Source organism: Diospyros lotus, chromosome 6 (assembly GCF_014633365.1).
Source record: "Diospyros lotus cultivar Yz01 chromosome 6, ASM1463336v1, whole genome shotgun sequence".
In the NCBI taxonomy this organism is placed as follows: domain Eukaryota; kingdom Viridiplantae; phylum Streptophyta; class Magnoliopsida; order Ericales; family Ebenaceae; genus Diospyros; species Diospyros lotus.
Window position 1 is genome coordinate 12,539,642 of NC_068343.1, and position 20,810 is coordinate 12,560,451.

A 20,810-nucleotide genomic window follows, 5' to 3' on the forward strand; every position below is an offset into this window, starting at 1 on the left:
ATTTAATATGAATATTTTATACAAATTTAAAATATTTATTAAAATTATCATAAAATATTTTCTAATATTAGATGTGTCTTGCTTCCTTTGCCTTCCTCATCCTCTCCACCCAGGTACCCACAATTGTCGCCATTCTACCAGGTTAAAGAATGCATAAAATACAATTGAAAAATTACATGTGCTGTTCTTAATGTTCGGATAATTATAAAAATTATTTATTTTTGATATTTACAAAAAACGTAATAAGTACTTTTGAATTTTAATGCTATGTTGAAAGTTAATTAATCTAGTTAAATATTACCAAAAAAAAAATAATCTTATATATAAACTCTTTATTTATTCTCACTCTTCTCTCATTATTGCAACTGCTCCCTTCATCACTTGTCCCCACCAAACTTCATTCATTGTTATTGGTATTGTCTCCTCTTTTTGATTTTGAGTTTGATAAAACCCAAATTTAGGTTTCCTCAAACTCATATTCTTCTTCTTTTTTTTTTTTTTTTGGGCTGCTGCAATGAACTTATAGGTTTAGCAAATTTCATGTCAATGTTATTTATTTATTTCTAATTAAAAAAGATAAGAGATAGATAGAATAAAGAGTAAATTAGTCATTTTACCTCTTTATTCAACAACATGAGTGCTTATTATTAATTTTCAAATGTCAAATATTTCTTACAATTTGGCAAACCCCACCATGCCTGTTGTTTGTAATTTTTTGGTTAAATAACATAAAAAGTACATTTTTTTTAAAAAAATAAGCTATAAAAATAGTCTATAAATGAGACTCTAAATCTTATTTACTAAATAATAATAATAAATTTAATTTTTTAAAGTAAATAAACAAATTGGAATGGAAACGAATTTGGAGTCTGGTCTGGGTGTAGCATACAGATACAGTTGCAGGAGGAGGGGCTACGCGTTGTTATGTTAATGTTGGGAAGTGGGAACGGAACCACACGTGTAGGTTGAAAACCAGAAGGGACAGACAGGAAGGAAGGAACACGCGTCCGGCACGAGGGACAGAGAGACGGAAACAAACACAACTGAAAACACAAAACCACAAGGAAGGGGCGAAATGGGCGAATGCTGCGAGAGCACACGGATGGATGACGTGGAGAAAGAATTTTTGAAATCCCGCCTAAACACCGGATTTCAATTCATTCGTGATTCAATTTTATTTCCTTCCCTTCTTATCTCTCCTTTTCGCCTCCCCCACTCCTCGCTCAACACCAAACCCAGCCCAAAGCGTCTTTCCTTATCTCCTCACGCCGCCCCCCCATCCCTAACCCTAGAGGTAGACTCGTCCCCAACTCGTTCCGAGTCACGCCTTTTCGGGCCGATTCCCGACGATTCTCACCGGTTCCGGTCCTTTTTCTTGCAGGTAACGCCATGAAGGGAGGCAGATCGAAGGCCGAGACGAAGAGGACGGATGCCAAGTGAGTTTGTTCGTTTATTTATTTATTTATTTCTTTTCTTTCGCGATTTGTTATTTGAGGTTATGGCGGTGGTTTAGATCTGCGATCGCTTATGTGTATGCTTGATGGTTCTGTCGTGTGAATCGACGATGAAGATGCGTTGTCTTCGTAATTTATTGCCAGGCTATCCGTGAAGAAGAGGGGCGCCGGTGCCGAGAAAGCCGGCAAAAAGCCTGCCAAGAAGGCCAAGGCTACCAAGGATCCTAACAAGCCTAAGAGGCCTGCCAGTGCATTCTTCGTTTTCATGTATGGTCGACGTCTCTCCGCATGATATTTCGTTGATAGATCTTTGTTTTAGGTGAAATCGAATTTCCTAAATAATTTCGTAAATGTGTTTCGGATCTCAGGGAGGAGTTCAGGAAACAGTACAAAGAAAAGCATCCTAACAACAAATCTGTTGCTGCTGTGAGTGGTTTCAGATCTGCCGATTTCGTGAAATTTTCTCGAATTCTGACTTTCTTTATCTTCATATTTAATATGATTTTTTTTCATGGATCAGGTGGGTAAAGCTGGGGGAGACAAATGGAAATCGTTGTCTGAAGCTGTAAGTAATTCGCGAAAAGCAGAAAATAAATTAACTCTAATTGATTCCCGAAGAAGCATATTTATTTTTCCATGAATTTCAAACATCAGGATAAAGCACCATATGTGGCAAGGGCAGAGAAAAGGAAGACTGAATACAACAAGAACCTCGAGGCTTACAATAAGAAAATTGTAAGCCCTCAACCTTCGAGCTAAATTTGCAAAATTCAATTTTCCCTTAACCATGCGTCTCTAATTGTTGTGATTATCTGCAAATACTGTTAAATCGGTTTTCATGTTTGACTTCAATTACAGGCCGAGGGACCAGCAGATGATGAAGAGTCGGACAAGTCAAGGTCAGAGGTGAACGACGACGAGGAGGATGAAGAGGAGGGCAGCGGAGAGGTTTGTTACTGCCCAAATTGTTAAATTTTCAATGACTTGTTCTCGTTTTGCAAATTAAGGTTTTTGAGAGAACGTTTTTCTTTATGCTCTTGACAGGAAGAGGAGGACGATGATTAGGTGGAAGGCAATGAAAGGTGTATCCAAGCAATCTGAGTAGGGTTTCTATATTACGATAAATAGTATAGTATGTATTTTTTCCCCTTGGTGTTTTCTTCCTCTTTTTTTGGGTAAGCGAGGAAAGAAATATGTTCCGAACGTGATGAATCCCTCTCGTATATGGCTTATGTAATTGACGATGTTTTCCGTGTTAAATGATGAAGCTAGGTTTTCTTGCCTTCGCTGTTCGCTGTTCAATCTCTGAAATTTCTTGTCAGATTCCCTTAAGGGGCAAGCATTTAGTTTATTGTTGGTATCCATGTATTTGGGTTGACTATGTTAAACGCATCATCCTAGACTCAATTCATGGAGTTGGATTAGTTGACTTCTCTTCTTAGGCTTGTTGGCTCGCAACTGAATTTTTTACGGCAATTTTGTTTTTACTTGCATGTTTGGCGATCTAATTTAAAGTTTGTTTCTTTATCTTGTGGTTGATCTGATCTTTAAAGTCCAATTGAATAGAATATGTTTTTAAAGCTTGTCATTGGGTTTTTATTCGATTCCCCCTCTTAGTGATAGGCAAGAAGCTGAGTCAGTCTCAGCCTGGACATATCATGAAACATGAGAATTATATTCTGCAGGACTACAAGAAATTTTAATTTGATTATCTACTGATTCTTTTTAGGATATAATTGCTGCAACAAAAAATACGCTTCAACCCATCAAAATTTCTGATTTAAGAAAGTTCTCAGTAATTAGTGCAAGAATCAAATAAATGCCATTAGATCCTGTATTGGTTGGATGGTAGCTTTTATTAGGTAATATCTTTTACTCAGCACAACTGGTGAGAATGGGATTCGGATTCCTGGTTTTATTCGGTCGCCCTAGTTGTTTTGAGGATCTGACAGTCGTTTGAAAGATGATATTGGTGTGTTTCCAAAATCTAACAAGAGAAGAAAGGGGATCTGTCCCGAAGTGCTCTTCAATTTGCTGGTTTTTACCACAATCAAATTCCCATGATTGTGCAACTACCGAATATTTGCTGGTTTTACCACAATCAAATACCCATGTTTTTGTATACGTTAACCAAAAAAAGAAGAAAAGCCATATATTTGGTGGTTTTGACTTATTCCCATGATTGTGCAACTACCGAATCAAAATTCTACCTAGTGCTTAATTTAACCAGAACATCTTCTCTCCACTCCTTGATGTTAATTTTTTGTTTTATTCTCGTTTGCTTGGCGAATAGCAATCATTCCAGACTTTGTGATTCCAGTTCAAGTGGATCTTAGCCTCTTATTCCCAATTTGGATACTCATTGTTACTCAAAACTCATGCTGCACAGTCCCTTTTTTCTATATATACACAACTGAGCCTATGGGTGCTCGTGGTTAGATTAGTTACGAATTTATATAAATTCAAAGTCTAGAGCCTGTTTGGCTATTTCCTGGTAAACCGGTGAAAGGGAGCTTTTTTGAGTTTACAAGTTACTTTTTAAAATTTTGCCAAAGTATTTGCCAAAAAGTGTAAAGAGATTGATGTTAAGCTCTTTTTTAACAATTTTTGAACTCCATTCAGTTTTGGAAAATAATATTTCATTTTTAATTCTAATTTTAGAACTAAAGATGTATTAACACTTTATATTTTAAAAAGATATTTTTTTTAATTCCCTAGTATAAAGATGAAAAAATAAAAAATATTTCTATCACTAAACACCAAACAGGCCTTAATTCTTTTCAACTTATTATTTGACAGTTTATAAGTTGCATGAAAAAAAGCCTTTTTTTGAACTAATCAAAAGACAAATATATCCTCAAAACAATTCTAAAATTTTCAACAAATGTATTTAAACGCAATCTTGTGTGGTTGTGGTGACACTACCGTGCACCATTGTTGCAATGATAGGTTTCATCGATTCGGAACCTTTCGCGTTGAGTTTGATCAGTGATGGAACTCAATGACATGGGTGCTTTCTGGCCACTTCTTTTGTTTAATTAAATAAATTTAATTTTTGAAAATATATCACTGTGTATGGTTTGAAATCTATATTTATTAATTAAACATTTTTATTAATTAATTATCAAATTTATTATTATATAACTATTGTTAATGTACGTATGTTATAGTCTTGTCTCAAAAGTAAAATTAATTAAATTTTTTACTTAAAAATTGCATCAAATAGCTTTATTTATTAAAATAGATGATAAGCCTTTTTGGTCATATTATAATTTCTGACAGCTTATAAATTTGTTTTCTTTCTCAAACACGTCAATATATGACACTGATAACTTCTTGTACTTTTTTTTCAAATGCGTTAATAATTTTTTACAATTATAAGCAAGCTCTTATAACTTAAAACATTTTTTGTAAAAGCTAAAAACTGCGAAGCCAAAGAAGCTCATAATTAGGTTTGCAAATTTAATTAATTGAAGCTTAAAGTAAGACCAAAACAACCTAACCCGATTAAATTTATATAATCACATCAAAGTTTTATAATGAAAAATAGATGAATTAGGTTTTATAAATTACTAAGCCAAGCAAGCTGATAATTAGGTTGGGTTTTGAAATTTTAGTTTCGAAAGTAATTCAATCTTAAAATAAGACCCAAACAACCACCTAACGCAAACAAATTTGGGTTTGATTGAAAGTTTTGAAATTTATATAATTACATCAACGTTTTTTAAGAGATTCATAAAACTTGTTTTAATATTTTGAGAATAATAATCATGAATACAGGTCGTCCCAATTGGTCTTGGTCTTGGTCTTGAGAAAAACCAAACTCTATCACAGAATTGAGCAAAATGGATTCATGGGGATTGGCTTGGCTTGGGTGGGCTCAAGTTTTGGGCTTCCAGCTCTCTTGTGAACCCTTAATTGGGACCAACTAACTCTGCCCTTCAAATAAAGGTTATCAGTTTGTTTTGCTTTGCTTTGCTTTAAAATATTGGATGAAGCAGATTATTAAGCGCATCTGTTTCAGTCTCTCACTCACTCTCTTTCATACTCTGCTCCATCATCATTTAAGAATGAAAGAAGCAATCCCACCCTCGCCTATTATATATATATATATATGGAAAAGTCATGAAAGCCTCGTCTTGAACTAGAGGCCACATATATAGATGATTTTTGTGTGCGTGTGTGTGGAATGAGTCCATCAAAGTGGTTGTGGTAAATAAATACCATGGTTACCTGTACCTGCTAGATTGGAAGTGATGGCCACTCACATTCATTCAACCAAAAGGATAGAGACTTATTATATCAAAGCCTTGTCTTAATAATATGAATTATGGGGTGGGGGTGGGGGTGGGTTATATTATGTATGTATGTATATGAGTTGGATTGCTTTGGTTTTTATATTAATCTCCACTCAAATTAATTTTGATTGGATTTATAAACTTAAAGACATAAAATTAACTTAATCACAAAACAAAACTGAATTAACCCCCCCCCCAATCTAATCAATTTCGAGTTGGGTTTTGGTTCTAAAATTTTATGTAGTAATAATGTTATCAAAACAAAACATGGAAGATGGAAGAAGCTAGCTGGATTGGACCATGAGCCCAGCCCCCCCCCCCTCATAATTAACAGCTAGATTTGTATTTTAACTTCATGAATGAATAATTTTTTGTAGAAATAGAGTGAGTGAAAGCCTTCATTACAACACAACATTAATTATTCTTTACAATGTAATAATAATTTTGAACTTAAAAACTAAAGCAATTCTTGGTAGTAAAGTGCTAGCTCAGCTTAGCTTTAGGGTTATGATTGCTACTTGTGCTTGCTGCTTAGACAAAAGTGAAAAAAACTTCTCTTCAAATTTCAAATAATAATAACAATAATAATAATAAAAACTACTTTTCCTTTCACTTTTGTTTCATTCTTTTTACAAAATGGAACCCAAAAGGCAAAATCCATTTGATTATGATTCTGCATCTGAATAAAACTCCTCACTTTTAAGGGAAATTTCTATTTCTTTAAATTGTGTAATTTTTAGAATGATACAAATAAAAAGATAAAAATGCACAACCTTTTATTTATTAATTCCCTTTCTTTAGATTTATAAATCTGAAGCACAGAGAAAAGGAAAAGAGTCCCTAATTGTGGCGCCCCCCAATGAAGCAATGAATAATAATAGTGGTACTTGCTGGTGAAGGGAATCAATCATCACTCACTGGGTTAAGTAAGGGTGGATGCTCCAAGAGTTTGCCTCTCTTCTATGAGAGAGAGAGAGGAGGCTGCAGCACATGGGTTTGCGCTCTTGACATGATTTTGAAAGGATGGCTTTTCTTTCTTTCCTTCCTTCCTTCTTTTTAGTTTATCCATTACTACAACACGCAGCAATTGTTTTCATAATGGTTTATCAATTATGTATATACTATATATACTAATTAAATCTATAAAACTTTATGTACCACAACCCCATGCCCATCTGTTCAAATATTCAAACTCTTACTTTAAAAAGTTATTATTATAATATGGTCAAATTTTATTTTACATTTAGATTTAGACGTCACTTACTCTTTACTTTTTCAAATATTAAAAATTGAGGGATAGGCTTTCCATGTGTTATTATATATATATATATCAAAATTCTCCTTGCTTGCTTTGGGTTAGGAACTCCACCTGTCAAATATGACCCATTACTATTAATTAATATTATTAAGTTGACAAGTGCTTTCCCATCTTTCAATTGATTGGCTCATCAATATGAAAATTTATTTATTAATTATGAGGAGGAGGAGCTGCAATCCAATCAAACCATTGCCCCCCAAAGCCCAAAGGTGCGTGCGTGCTGGGGGAGGACTGTCTTCAGCGGGAGGTGACATTAATTCCGCTCTCGCCTAATAATTACATCTCCCCTTATTCTTCTTTTGTTAAATTTTTTTATAATAAAAAAATGTATTATTTATGTAGATATTAATTTTTTATTATTCAAAACAATTTTAAAGATTTGTGCTACTTAATTGTGTGTTTTGTGGGTACATTTCATTCGTTATTAATTTCGTTACTTAAGTTAAATTAAAACTTAATGAAACCAAAATAAAAATAAAAAAATAAAGAAATAAAAAGATTTAGTGTTGGTAAATTTTGAACCCTCAATAGATTCTTGAAACATGTAGAGAGAAAAAAAAAAAGAAAGAAATAAATCTATAAAGAAGAATCAAAAGAAGACAACGGTATTATTATTGTCGACGAAATATACCAAATGTTGCTTATAATAAATATTTTCATGTTTTATTTTTAATTTAATTAACACTTAATTAATTCAATTTAACTTAATTAGGGCATAGACAACGGAAGTTGGAAGGGGTAAAATTATTTTTAAACCATAAGTAAATTGAGTACAATTTATCCTTTTGTTATTTAGACATGCTGTTACAATTTTTGTATGATCACACTTAATATTGTGTAAGATTATTTACAATACAAGTAAATATACAATACATTAGTTCATAAATTAAATAAATTTAGCCAAAATTATTATTAAATATCACTAGAAACATACCAATTCAATATTTAAATAGCATCTTCATATATTTATTTATTTTTTTGTAGTATGAGGGAGGGGGGGGGCAACACCAAAGCATTAATTAATTAATTAATTAATTAGAAGCAAAAAGATATGATTCAATCTCAATCATCATCATCATCATCCCACGTTTATCTTCCAAGGGCGCCCTCAGTCAAACCAACTCACCCCTCCCTTTACATGCATCTTGCTAATATATATATATATATATATATATATTACTTCATCATCACGGGTCCTCTTTTAATATATTATTACTTCAAAATTCCATTATTGATAAACTTATAATAATTCTTTCAAGTATGAAAATAGATCGATTGTTTACATAAATAAATGGACTGAATCATACATAAAAACATAAAATGAATCAAAACATAACACAAACGATTTATCGTGGTTCACCTGTTAAAGAGGGTTACATTCACGTTGAATTCCGACAAAGAAAGTTCACTGCACTATAGGGATAAAAACGTTTACAGCCACCGATTACAAACAAAGAATACTTTTAGATCTCACTGTACAAAAATAATATCTCAGAAATTAAACCAGCCCCGTAATCACAAGCTAAGATCAGAGGCTTACAACTTAGAGAGAAAAAACAAACAGAGCATCTATACAGAAAGAATGAAAAACAGAGAATGATCAACAAACTCTAATTGATGCAGATAATCGGAGGCCGTCTTCATCCTTATCTCGAGGCGACTATAGGTGATAAAAAGGAGATTCAAGAGGTGCAAATTGCATCGTATAAAGGTGAAGCAGGGCATCGACAATCAGGGAAGAGACAAGTTAAAAGACAAAGCGAAGCACGCCAAGTGAAACGGCAAGGCAATTGCAGTTTTGGTCCTCCATCTAGGGACCAAAACGCGACTGTTTTGGGTAGTCTTTGGAGTTGCCAAAATGACCCTCTTGCCCTGTTAGAAACACTACCGTTTGAAGCTTCACTCAAAATACAACAATTCTCTTTCTCTTTTCATATAATTTGAAATTGGAAGAGGTAAGTAACGTGAATGTGCTACTCATATCATATGTATGAAGGATCCATAAACGAGGATACATAGCATGCAACGAAAGCGGTTTTAATAAAAAACGTTTCTCGTATTGATTAGAGTCTAGGAAACTTACTTCTCCTACGGATTACCGGACGGAAAGATGCGACAGTCCGAGGATGGGCGGGAGCTTCTTCTCGTAGTGGAGACGACGGCTGTCCTGCAATCCTTCGGCTCCTTCGCATCAGAACTTGAAGGCTCTCTTTCGATCTTCCGAAGTATGACTCAAACTCGTGGCCTCTCTTTCGGTGAAGAAGAGTAAAAGAACCCTTGGATGAAAAATAACCAAAGAGAGAATATATAGGGAGAACCCTAGGGTTAAAACCCTAGTGGGCCAAACCCTAATGGGCCAAGTCCATTTAATTAATTTTCTAATTGGGTTAGCTCAATTAATTAATTAAAAACTAATGAACTATTATTTTATTCTAGCCCAATTAATTATGGACCATTCCAAATAAAATAATTCTCTCTCAATGTAATTCATCCAACAAGCCAAATATATTAAATAATACATGAGTTATATCGAGCTACCCCGGGGACCAAAAGACAAATTATTCACGGTTACTAAAATGACCAAAATATCCCTGCTACCTAGTAGCTATATTTTGTCATTCTAAGTGTTCCAACTATCACCATATGGTAACACTGACCCCACGAATAATTTTGCATATGCCATGTCTTTGACCTACTAGTGTAATGACGAAAATACCCCTCTGCGTAACACCCATCATTTAGAAAGGAATAATGTACCAACACCTCTCTAAAAGATTTCTACCATCCTTAGATCACTAGTCCAATAATCCGTGACTACTCGAATGTACTTGCTTATCACTGGGAGCTATCCAGAAGCACACACTCTTAAGTCACGTTCCCAGGGCCCTGGATTATTTGATTATTCTTGGACAATCACAAGGGGGTGAATCACAGAAACTATCTTGTATTAGTCTGTCTTAGCTAATTAGAAACCATACTCCCAACTCAAAAGGATATTGATCTTTGATAGACCTCACCTACAATGAATCTAAGAACATAGCTCTAGGTTCACTAGACCACCAACTAATACTCAAGTATTAGAGTACTCGTCCACGTAGTAGCAGTGATAGACTAGCTCCATGATGATTAGTACTTTGTCATTAGCTTCTATCACAGGTCCACTCTACGCATTCTAAATGCGCTTGTACAATTAGAGTAAACGGACTGTTTACTGGCTAAGGCAAGCCATCCTCCATTAGGATCTATTGCACAATGATCTTATCATGATAGAATGCCTAGTTCTATCAAAAGATCAAGAGTAATATTTTCTTACTTATTAAGTACCCATGATTCATGCCTAACTGTGAAGAACGACCCATCACATGAATCACTTACTTAATAGCATGGACATTTTTCTAACAATTAAATGCAAATAATATATGTGCCATAAACTGAATAAAAGAAACATCATTACCATAAATTAAACAAAATGTGTCTTTAGGGCATACATTTCCAACAATGTAGGCCCGGACCTATAGCCAATTTCAAGAGCCCATTGTCTCAGGGCCCATGATTTTGCCATATTTAGGGGGTCCATAAATTTGAAATAAAATTACTATTTTGCCCCTTTGTCAAAATAACAATTTTGCCCTCATATAAATCTCTCCTCAATCCTCCCCCAAAAAAAATCTGTTGAACACAGATATGAAAATCTCTGGCGAACAACTTAATTATGTAAATTTGATTAATATTTTTGCTTCTAAAACTGCAGGGAGAATAGTTTTTAATTGATCAGTTATAAAATTTTTAATTTTATTCTGATATGGTATGAATATTTTTTTTATATTTTATTATGAAAAATAAAATTTGAATATACATTATGATTTGGGAGTCTATTTTTTACATTTCGACTCAAAGTCCCGAAATGAGACTGATCATATGGTACACCCAGTAGGAACATCGTCTTGGCTTGGTTTGCTTCCAAGCAGTTAGTTCTATTCATAGAATTTTTTTTTGGTTTATTTGTAGCCAGCCGGTTAGTTAGCCGTGGCAGCAATCCAGGCATGGCCAAAAATAAGCAAACAAAATCAAAGGGAATTGGGTGGACATTCCGTGACGCCGTAGTAGTATTATTCTCTCTCTCTCTCAAAGAAACCGGCGCCAATTGCCAAATGGAGGCGTCGTGCAAGCGCGCAAAAGCAACTGTCTCTCTGAGCTGTTCTTCCCCTCCTTTTCCAACCATTCCGTTCTGTATGCATTGCATTTGCATGCAGTTATTTATATTTATTTATATACCTTTTTTTTTATTTTTTTAAATGGCTAATCGGTTAAAGCCACAGCTTTTCATCCGATCCGCTGCGGCCGCCGCTGCTACGACCCCTCTGACGTGGACTTTATCGAGCGCCTGTTGGTCCATCAACTCGAACGCTTCAGTTCGTCCTTAGTTATTCGACGGACGCCGATTGAGTGAGTCCAGCGTCATTCGGTGGTCCAAGCAGCAGCAGATCGCTACCCCGTCGCTTTCTCACAGCTCAACCAACACGACCTTCGCTTTCTGGTCGTGTGATTCCAGCAATGGACTTCTCTCTCCCTCTCCCTCAAAAAGCGCCTCTTTTCCTCAACTCTTGAAATCCTTATTATTCTTGTCTGTAGGGTTCCAACTCAACTTTGAATTTCTGCTTTTCCTTCTACTCCTCTCTGTCAATCCGAACCGCCTTTTTCTCCATGCCGGTCGGCCTTCAATGCCGTGAATGATTATCCGGTGTTGAATGCCTTGACTTCGAAACTGACAATTCTCTAATCAGTTTGGCATTTGGATCGCTTTGGTCTTCGTCAACGGTAAGCTCCATCTATGCTTTCGGTTGTGTCCGTGAATTTAACGGTGATTTGAGCCTGATTGCTCTTGCTCGCCGAACGTTTTTGGATGAACTTAAATTCACTCAATTTCTAAACTCGTTCATGTAGCGGTTTATCTGAATTGTTTTTGCTGTTAGAGGTCCAGATTCGTGTGCAATGTGAAATGAGATAGCATATGTATGGAATTAATCAAGATTCGAGTAATATTATTGATGGAATTATGCGTTTATGAATTCTCATTTTCCGCTTAATTTGGTGTTCTCAGTAGAGACGACTCTCTATTTCTTACTGACGACCTCACTTACAAACTTCTGGTTTGAAATTATCCTAGATTGGTTACTATGTTCCTTGTCGTGCACTTAATTATGCTACAGATTGCATACACAGTGAAATTATGCTGGAATAGAAACCTCAAACTCTATACAAGGTCCTCCTAGTCCTCAAGTAGTATGCTTTCGCCCTAAGAGATAGAACAATCTCTATTTTTCTTTCTATCAAGAATACAGAGGACATCAAATCATTAGTCTCCTGATCGTCACGTTTCTTTCCTCTTTCTGTTTACACAGTGATGCTTAAAACAGTGTTGCTGAGTGAAAAACCATGCGAATTTTTAAACTTGTCATCAGTTCTATCTTGCTTTGTAAGGTGCATTGCAGGTTTTACTAATAATATAAATCTCGGCTTTGCAGCTGTATAACAACAGTGCTGCGCTGTATTTGTTCGATGACAAAAATTGAAGGTGGATTTTATTGGGTAAAGCATAGATGCAACGTTAAAGATCTTCTGCCTTTTGTGAAGACCCATTTGTTACATGGGAGGCTTGTCGCACCTTTTTGACTTTAATCACTGTAGTATGGCAAGGAAGGTTCTCACGCAGAAGAGACATGGCGGCGGTAAGTATTATATTCAACCTTTTGTGCATCAGAGAGAGTCACGATCTGAGGGGACCTGAGGGTTTTAGCCGAGTGCATGTCCAATTGTTGGCACTTGAAACCATTCCTGTTTGATGACTTAACCATTTTCAATATCATGTTTCTAGGAACCACTGAAGTAGATGAATGAGTTCAAAATAAATTTTACTTTTTACACCTTTGCTTAAGAGTTTTAAGATATACATCAGAATGATGCCATTTTTAGCTTCAACCATGCCAATACGAGTACATTTATGAAGTGAAGGCATCAAAGAATTATTGCAAATCTTTTACTTCTTAGCGACTTATCAACGAATGATAAACGTGGTTCCTCATTACACCCAAAATCAATCTAGATATATTTTGCCTCTGGATTTCTTCTATATTTTTAAATTACAGGTGAATGCTTAACATAATTACTCCACAGGCTTCGAAGCTCCTCGAAACAGCTTGGAATTTCCAGTAGAAGCTTCACAGAGCTATACGGCTGTTGGAGACAACACACAGGTAATAATATCATATCACGCCTTATTTTAGAAGATCTCTTGGTCTGGTTCTTCAGATAATGAAATCCTGGTTCTTGTTGGAGATCTATTTTTCTTCAAGAACCAGAAGAAGTGAGGGTTTCAAGCTTTACCTGGATATAATTTCAAAACAAGAAGTCAAGGTTTTAAAGTTGACATGGTTTATTGTAACCCCGAGCTTTTTGAAGTTCTGTCTGGATGTAGCTGATAGGGTTTGCGAATCTTCTTTTTGTTAAAAACTCTGTCTGTTTCAATGATATTTACCAACTTTGAAGAGGAAATATCTACTAAAGCTTTATTTTTGGTTGGTATATAAGAACTCTCTTATCAATGAACTGAACCTTCTTTTGTTTTGGTTTCTTTCTTTATCTTCTCAATATCTTTTATTTATGATTGCTGTGTTATTCAAATCAAAATCATTGTGCATGGCAGTTAGTTATACATTGTTATTATTGAACTGCTATGTCATTTCTGGCAAACAGATTGAACCAGAGGTTCCACATAGTTTACTGCTTACCCTTATAGCACACTTTACACAGTGGTCCTTCCAAAAGTTTCAACAATCAATTACTCTGATGCTGTCTTTCTCCTTCTGTTTGTCTTTGTGCATGTGTGTTGCGTTGGAGTGTCATTTTGGAGACTTACTTAGCTATTTAATTTTTCAGTACTCGTATCGAGATGAGTGGCCCGTGAACACCTATCAAACAGAGGCTTCAATGAAGAAGTTGATCAATGAAGAGATATCAAAACAAACAAACACCAGACACAAAGCACCAAGTGTAGTTGCACGCCTAATGGGAATGGATATGTTACCGATAGATTCAAAACCTGTAACCCAACAATATGAAAAAAAGAATGAAAAGCAGAGAATTAGTTTTTTTAAACATGACCAGAACACAAAAGTCTCAGGTGACCAGGTCCATGGTAACTCCAATTATTTTGGGCAAAGAGAGTTCGATTCTTTTCAACTTAACAAGGACAGAGACACCAATCATCAGTGTGTTGGTATAAAGGTGAGAAAGCCAAAGTCTCGAGAGCATCCTCAAGAGGAGGAACTACAGAAGTTTAAGAAAGAATTTCAGGAATGGCAAGCAGCAAGGTTTAGGGAATGCTCAAATGCGGTTGAACCTGGCAGAATTCCCAGCCAGTGGCTTGCTCAAGAGACCCTCAACAGGGAAAAGTTTGCTCTCCATGCAAATTCAAGCAGAACCACAGGAGGTGAGAATCCTTTTGAAATGAACAGGAATGAAGTAAAATCAAGGTCACAGGATGGCGGTATGCTAAAACATCAAGGAAGTAGAAAGGAACATTTTTCATCTGAGCCCGAGGGACCATATTCTTTAAGGAGTAGAACCCTAAGTAGAGACTCTGAGCTGTTTCCTCTGATGGATTCTGGGCCAAGATTAGACATGTTTTCTGCTCCAACAAGGATAGTGATCCTGAGGCCTGGCCCCGAGCGGATTAGTGACAATGAAGGGTCCTGGGTCAGTTCTTCAGGCATATCAGAGGAGAGAGGTAGCATAGAAGATTTTCTTGAGGAGGTAAAGGAAAGACTAAAATATGAGCTGCAAGGTAAAAGTAAAAGAGGAACCAGTGTCAGAGGAGGTGGGATTGAGACCCCTTATCGTGAGAAACCATCTGAACCAAAGCAAATAGCTCAACGTATAGCAAAACAAGTCAGAGAAAATGTTACTAGGGATCTAGGAATAAATTTGCTCAGATCGGAATCCACTAGATCTTCCAGAAGTGAGATTCAGCATAATGGACCAGGTTGTCCTGAGTTCATCAACAAAGATACCAGGAGAGTTTTAGCAGAGAGGCTGAGGAATGTTATCAAGGGGGAGACAGATCTGCATGTTCCCACAGCTGCTACTGGCGGCTCAAACTCTGCCATGCTGGATAAAATGAGGGGCAGACGAGGAAAGTCGGTGGGTGACTTGAAGCCTGGAGGTAAACTCAACTGCTGGGATATCATGGAAGATGAACCAGAAATGCAGACCAAATCCTTCAGACATGGGCCTGATGATGTTGTAATGCATCATAGGGATTTATCTCCCAGAAACCTCAGCAGATCCTTGTCAGCTCCTGTATCGGGAACATCGTTTGGGAAGCTACTCTTAGAAGACCGCCACATTTTAACTGGGGCTCACATCAGGAGGAAGCATGAAGCAATTGAAAGTGTTACAGTTGATGTGAGGAAACATAAGAAGGAAAGGTTCAATTTCAAAGAAAAAGTTTCCAGCTTTAAATACAGTTTCACTCTTAGGGGGAGGCTGTTTCGCAGAAAGATTCAGTTGTTAGAGAAGCCACACAAGAATGAAAGTGATTCCAAGAAAGATATTACAAGTGAACTGACTGGTGTGATGAATTTTGGGGAGAGGCATGTAAGGATCACATTTATTTGATTGGATCGTAAAACAAGAAAATGCGAATTCACTTTAGATTCATTTGTTTTAGATCCATGATTATTCATCAAGCCCATTATATCTTGTGGTTTTAGGAGAACTACACTGAGGTGCCACCAAGCCCAGCATCTGTAGGCAGCAGTGTTCATGAGGAGGTATGGAGGGCTGCAGAACATCTTAGCTCAGCATCAACACCAGATATATCTCCGCTAGAAGATTCTACGGTGCCTCGGGTTTTCAAAGAGATCAGCCATAATCTAAATGGTATGGGAGTGATTTATGTTCCTACAATTCACCAGTTGTTTGTAGAGCTATCTTCTTGTTAAAATTTTTGCATTGCTAACTTGATCACTTGACTGTATTTCTCAAGTATATTTATGAAATTTTGTCTGATGATGGTTTCAACATTAAATTAACACCTACCATACAGACCCACGAAATATATGTGTGATGTTTCAAGCTAGTACTTCGTAACATGTGGCTACATAATCAAAACAAAGTCTACTTGAATATGTCACAAATTGAAATACAATGTCATTGCATAAGATATAAGCCTGTCAAGCAGCATCCTGAACTAAGGCACCTGACTTGCAATGCAACTGGTATATTACTTGCAGACCTGTGTGACATAAAGGTAATTCATGCAGCTCGCATGTCAGGGCCACTTGGAGTTCTATAAACGTTCAGAGAAATGAAACCCGAATAATGTATGGTTTTAAAATGGAGAATTCTGGTGTGTGAATATGGCTTCTTAAGAGATAGTTTTAACAATATTTTCAATAGGGTCAAATAGGAGAGTTGCTGCCTTTTCTTTAGATTACACTCCATCCTATGAGGAGACTAACATCGGAGATACAAGAAGTGAATCCAATTTTGTAGTTGGCCTTGCTTGCATTGGCCGATAATTCATTGGTGATGCTCCTTGCCATTAGGTACTGATGGATCAAGGCAATAGCTTTTGAAGGTTTTAGAGAAGTCTGGGAAAGCATGCTCCTAACTCAAGCTAATTGGGCGCCTGGATGATGAAGCATCCATTTGGAACTGTGGATTATTACATTTTTGGGATTGATTAAGCCTATGTTGTGTTTTTTAACATATTGTTGCTGCTAATTTAGTTATGTTTCTTGTCTTTTTTAAAAGTTGGGTTATTTTGCAGTTCCAGTAACTTCTGGATTTTTTGAATGTATTTTCTGTATAGATCATCCATGGGTTATGTTATGGGATTATGTTTTCTTTTAATTGTCTTATTTGGCTTTAGATAAGTTTTAATCGTCAAAGCTATAGTTTGCTACTTTGGAGTCAAAATCCTTACTGAAGTAGGGAGATCTCTAGCGTTTATTGTACTAGATTAATGTTGATATCTGTGTACTATGTGTACATCAACTCTTAGGCCATATTCAGAAAAGGAAAATGAAATTATTCATCTATATGCATTTTTATGAATGTACAAGTAAATTTATTTTCCTTTCCCTTTCTTTTCCTTTGACAAGACAATCTAGTTCCACACAGACTGTAAGCTTTCTATCCCAATGGGGTTCTAGTCATTATTCTTGGATTCTTTGAATTCTTCTCCCCCTCTTCTGTACTTTAATATCTCCAAAACCAGATTTAATTCATATTTCCCCACGTCTTTAGTTGTGAAAAGCTATCCTTATATGGTTCCTAGCCCTCCAAAAAACACTCAGACCAGTTCCTCTCTTATCATCTCAGGAGTACTGTTTGCTCATTAAAATGGTTCCCGGCTGTTCTCAAAAACTCTTCTAATTATTCCCAGAAGTCAATCTCTAACCTACACCCTTTTTTATCCTTAACCTAATTGATTAATGATTTTCTTACCCTAGTCCTGCCAATTCTAAATAAAAAATTTAAAGGAAACGTTAACCACAAACATTTTGCAAGTGGGCAATGCATGTCTTTAGTGTTTATCATATGAATAAGGAAAGAGCCTTCTTTTATAAAATGTCATAGGATTGTTAGAGATGGAGAAGGAGAGAGTTGAGATTATTAAGGGAGTAGCAGTAGCAGTGGAAAGCCCACTAGTTTTGTATGTTTAATAAATTTATTTAAATATGCACTATTATTCAATGTAAAGCTCTTGAATATTATCTTCTTGTAGTACAAAAATGTATAGTTATTTTTATTTTTTTCAAAATATGCATGAGACTTGAACCTCAATCTTAAATTAAAAGAAAAAAGAGCGCCAAAGCTCACTAAAAATCATTAATATTTTATGAAGATATTTTTATCAACAATAGAATTTTTTGGATTTTTTCTTTGTTGGACGCACTTCAAAATTTAATATTAGGACCAAACAGGCTCAGGTTTGATTATGCTTTTATATATGGATTAGATGCATCCACATCTGCCTCTCTTTGCCCTGTTCAGTGTCCACCAACTCCACTCCTAGGATCCACTGTAGGAAAGGATTTATTTTGTAGATGTACTGTTTCAAAATTATCATGGTTCATCTGTTTTAATCATTTAGTTGACAGCTAATTATTTATTTGTTAATTGGAATCATTGAGAAAGGAAATTGACTGAAGCCAAGTTCCAGAGCAACATCTACAAAGGATGAAATTCAATTGACTGCTTTGCCGTACCAGTATCTCCTGGCTATCAATGCAATACCTTCAGAGCAAGCTATATGGTTCTAAAGCTATGCTTTACAATTTTGTTGGAGGCTCCTAAAGCTATGTAACCTAAGCTCGTAGTAAGAGCCGAAGCAAGCTAGTAGCCACTCTCTCAAATTCATTATTACAAGAGATATTTTAGAGGTTAATAATGGTCCCATACGGCCATATGTCTTGTTTGAGGAATCACAGTTTGACATTCATATTGTTGCTATTTATGTTGGATTAAAATGTTTTTCTTTTTTCACCTCTCTCTCAGAATGTTCCCACCATTTGTGTTTTTTCCATCGGAAAATTTCCATGACTATTTTCTGTAACTTTATTTGGGTCTTTTCACTTTTGATAAATTTGTTGACATCATCTATTTGTTGAGCATGCAGAGTTGCGGATGCAACTGCTAGAACTTGAAGGGGATAGTCTCAATGAGACAGTTATTGAAGAGCAGACCCTGGAAGCTGAAATGGAACTAGAGGATGAAGCAGAAGCTTACATAAGAGATTTGCTGGTTGCTTCTGGTGTGTATGAGTCTTCATCTGACAAGGTTTTATCAAGATGGGACCCATTTGCAAAGCCTATAAGCACTGAGATCTTTGAAGAAGTAGAAGAGTCTTATAGGAAAATGATGAAGGATCACGAAGAGTCCGAAGGGGATGAAGGAGAGATAAAGGTCAATCGCAAGTTGTTACTTGATTTGGCCAATGAAGCACTTTCAATTATACTAGGACCGCCTGTAACCATGTCTAGATTCAGGAAGAAGGCTATTGGTCCCACACCACGTCCTCCACTTGGAAGGAAGTTATTGGATTGTGTGTGGGTGATCGTTCGTGCACATCTATATCCTCCAACTGACAAAACCTGTTACTCACTTGATGATATGCTGGCCAGAGATCTCAGATCCACCCCTTGGTCTGGGTTGATGAATGAAGAAATTGATGCTCTGGGGAAAGATATGGAATCCCATATTATCGGGGACCTAATTAAAGAAATAGTGAAGGACATTTTCCAAAACAGATGATAATCCTTCTGTATTTCCATGGTCAGAGGCACTGTGGTAAAGGGTGAGGAAGCTCAGAAACTCGTGGCATCAAGGCTCAGTTTTTTTGTTGGTTTATTGCTAGTATTTACAGGATATAGCGTGAATTGCTTCTGTTGTTCATGATGCTTGTGGGTTAGGATAGGGATTTGGTTTGGGGTTGATTGTGATTGTACATTATCTTGTCAACAGTGTTAATTTTGATAAATTGATTTCTTATCAATTTGGCAATCTACTGTATTGCTCTCAAATTCCAGGATAACAAAAGATGTTGAACAACAAATTTTGATATTTATACATAATGAAGCTCCCCTGTTGCCTGCTTTGCCCGTGATTCTGATGTCGAGGTAATCCACTGATCCAAAAATTCTCGATAGTTAGCTGAATATCGCAATTCTGTATTAGTTTGATGTTGATGCCTAATCCAAATTATTGACAAGTAACTGAATAGAACAATTCGATACTAGTTGCTGCTCAAGGTCTTAAATAGGCCCTGAAGCGGCTTCAAACACCTGTGTTTGGTACTCCAATGGGCTGCTTAACATTCTTGACTATCTTGTTGAAGAACAAGAAAGAAAAGAGTATTCATATTTACCCGGATAACCGGATTTGATTGTTTGATACGCAAACTTCGTATCATATCCAAGCATCCAAATGATTAATCAATTCAACATCTTAGTGATATTTCTATGGTTGGTTCAATTAATCTTGTGTAACTATTGATTCAAGTATTCTTGTCATGGGGTTTCTTTTCTCCTACATTACATGATAGTTAGGTCCTTCTAACTTTGGAAGCGTTAGATATACACGGCTTAAATTTAGGGTCTTTGACATGTAAAGGCCAATCCCGGCCTAACTAATAAAGACAGAGGATTGCCAATGCATGAAAAATACAAACAAATATGGATCTCTTAAGAGGTGTGTATCAAAATAGAAGTGACCAAGTTTTGTGTCTGATTAGGTGTATTTAGGAAAAACACAGATAAACAAATGCTTGGCAGCACGTGCTTCCCATCCCAAAAGAACTTGGCCTTGCTCTTGTCCTCTCGCTCGCCCTGCATATGCAACCCCCTGTTTTTGACCCAAAAAAAACATACTAGCCATGTGGAGCCGTGATGCCACGGGCAAAGACTTTCCTGCACTTATAAAAACAACCTTACTATATAAACATAGACTATTGTGCATTTAGCATAAGTCACTCCAACTAGCACCGTATAAAAATTAAAAATATGAAAACAAAATAGAAAACTAAAATAAAAATTAAGCCATAACTAATTAAGGATATAATAATGCATTTTGATACAAATTTGGTAAAAGAAGAAAAGGAAATTATTAACAGATTCGTCCCTCCTAAATTCTAATAATAAAGCCAGCTATGTCTCTGTTTATTATTTAGCTTAG

The 20,810-nt window shown here is 36.0% G+C and overlaps 2 protein-coding genes across 2 annotated transcripts; both read left to right on the forward strand.

Annotated features, from left to right (window-relative positions):
• The first annotated feature begins 1,146 nt into the window (after nt 1–1,146).
• On the forward strand, nt 1,147–2,737 carry LOC127804970 (high mobility group B protein 3-like). The gene is made up of 8 exons (XM_052342101.1): nt 1,147–1,294; nt 1,382–1,436; nt 1,599–1,721; nt 1,823–1,880; nt 1,975–2,019; nt 2,109–2,189; nt 2,313–2,402; nt 2,499–2,737. The coding sequence occupies exons 2-8, from the start codon at nt 1,390–1,392 to the stop codon at nt 2,517–2,519; spliced, it is 465 nt and encodes a 154-aa protein (XP_052198061.1). The 5' UTR covers nt 1,147–1,294; nt 1,382–1,389; the 3' UTR covers nt 2,520–2,737.
• An 8,560-nt stretch (nt 2,738–11,297) lies between these two features.
• Nucleotides 11,298–19,732, forward strand: LOC127804733 (uncharacterized). Its single transcript, XM_052341693.1, has 6 exons — nt 11,298–11,888; nt 12,596–12,799; nt 13,245–13,324; nt 14,007–15,725; nt 15,842–16,010; nt 18,757–19,732. Exons 2-6 carry the CDS (start codon nt 12,718–12,720, stop codon nt 19,389–19,391), a joined length of 2,685 nt encoding a protein of 894 aa, XP_052197653.1. The 5' UTR covers nt 11,298–11,888; nt 12,596–12,717; the 3' UTR covers nt 19,392–19,732.
• Nucleotides 19,733–20,810: the final 1,078 nt, after the last annotated feature.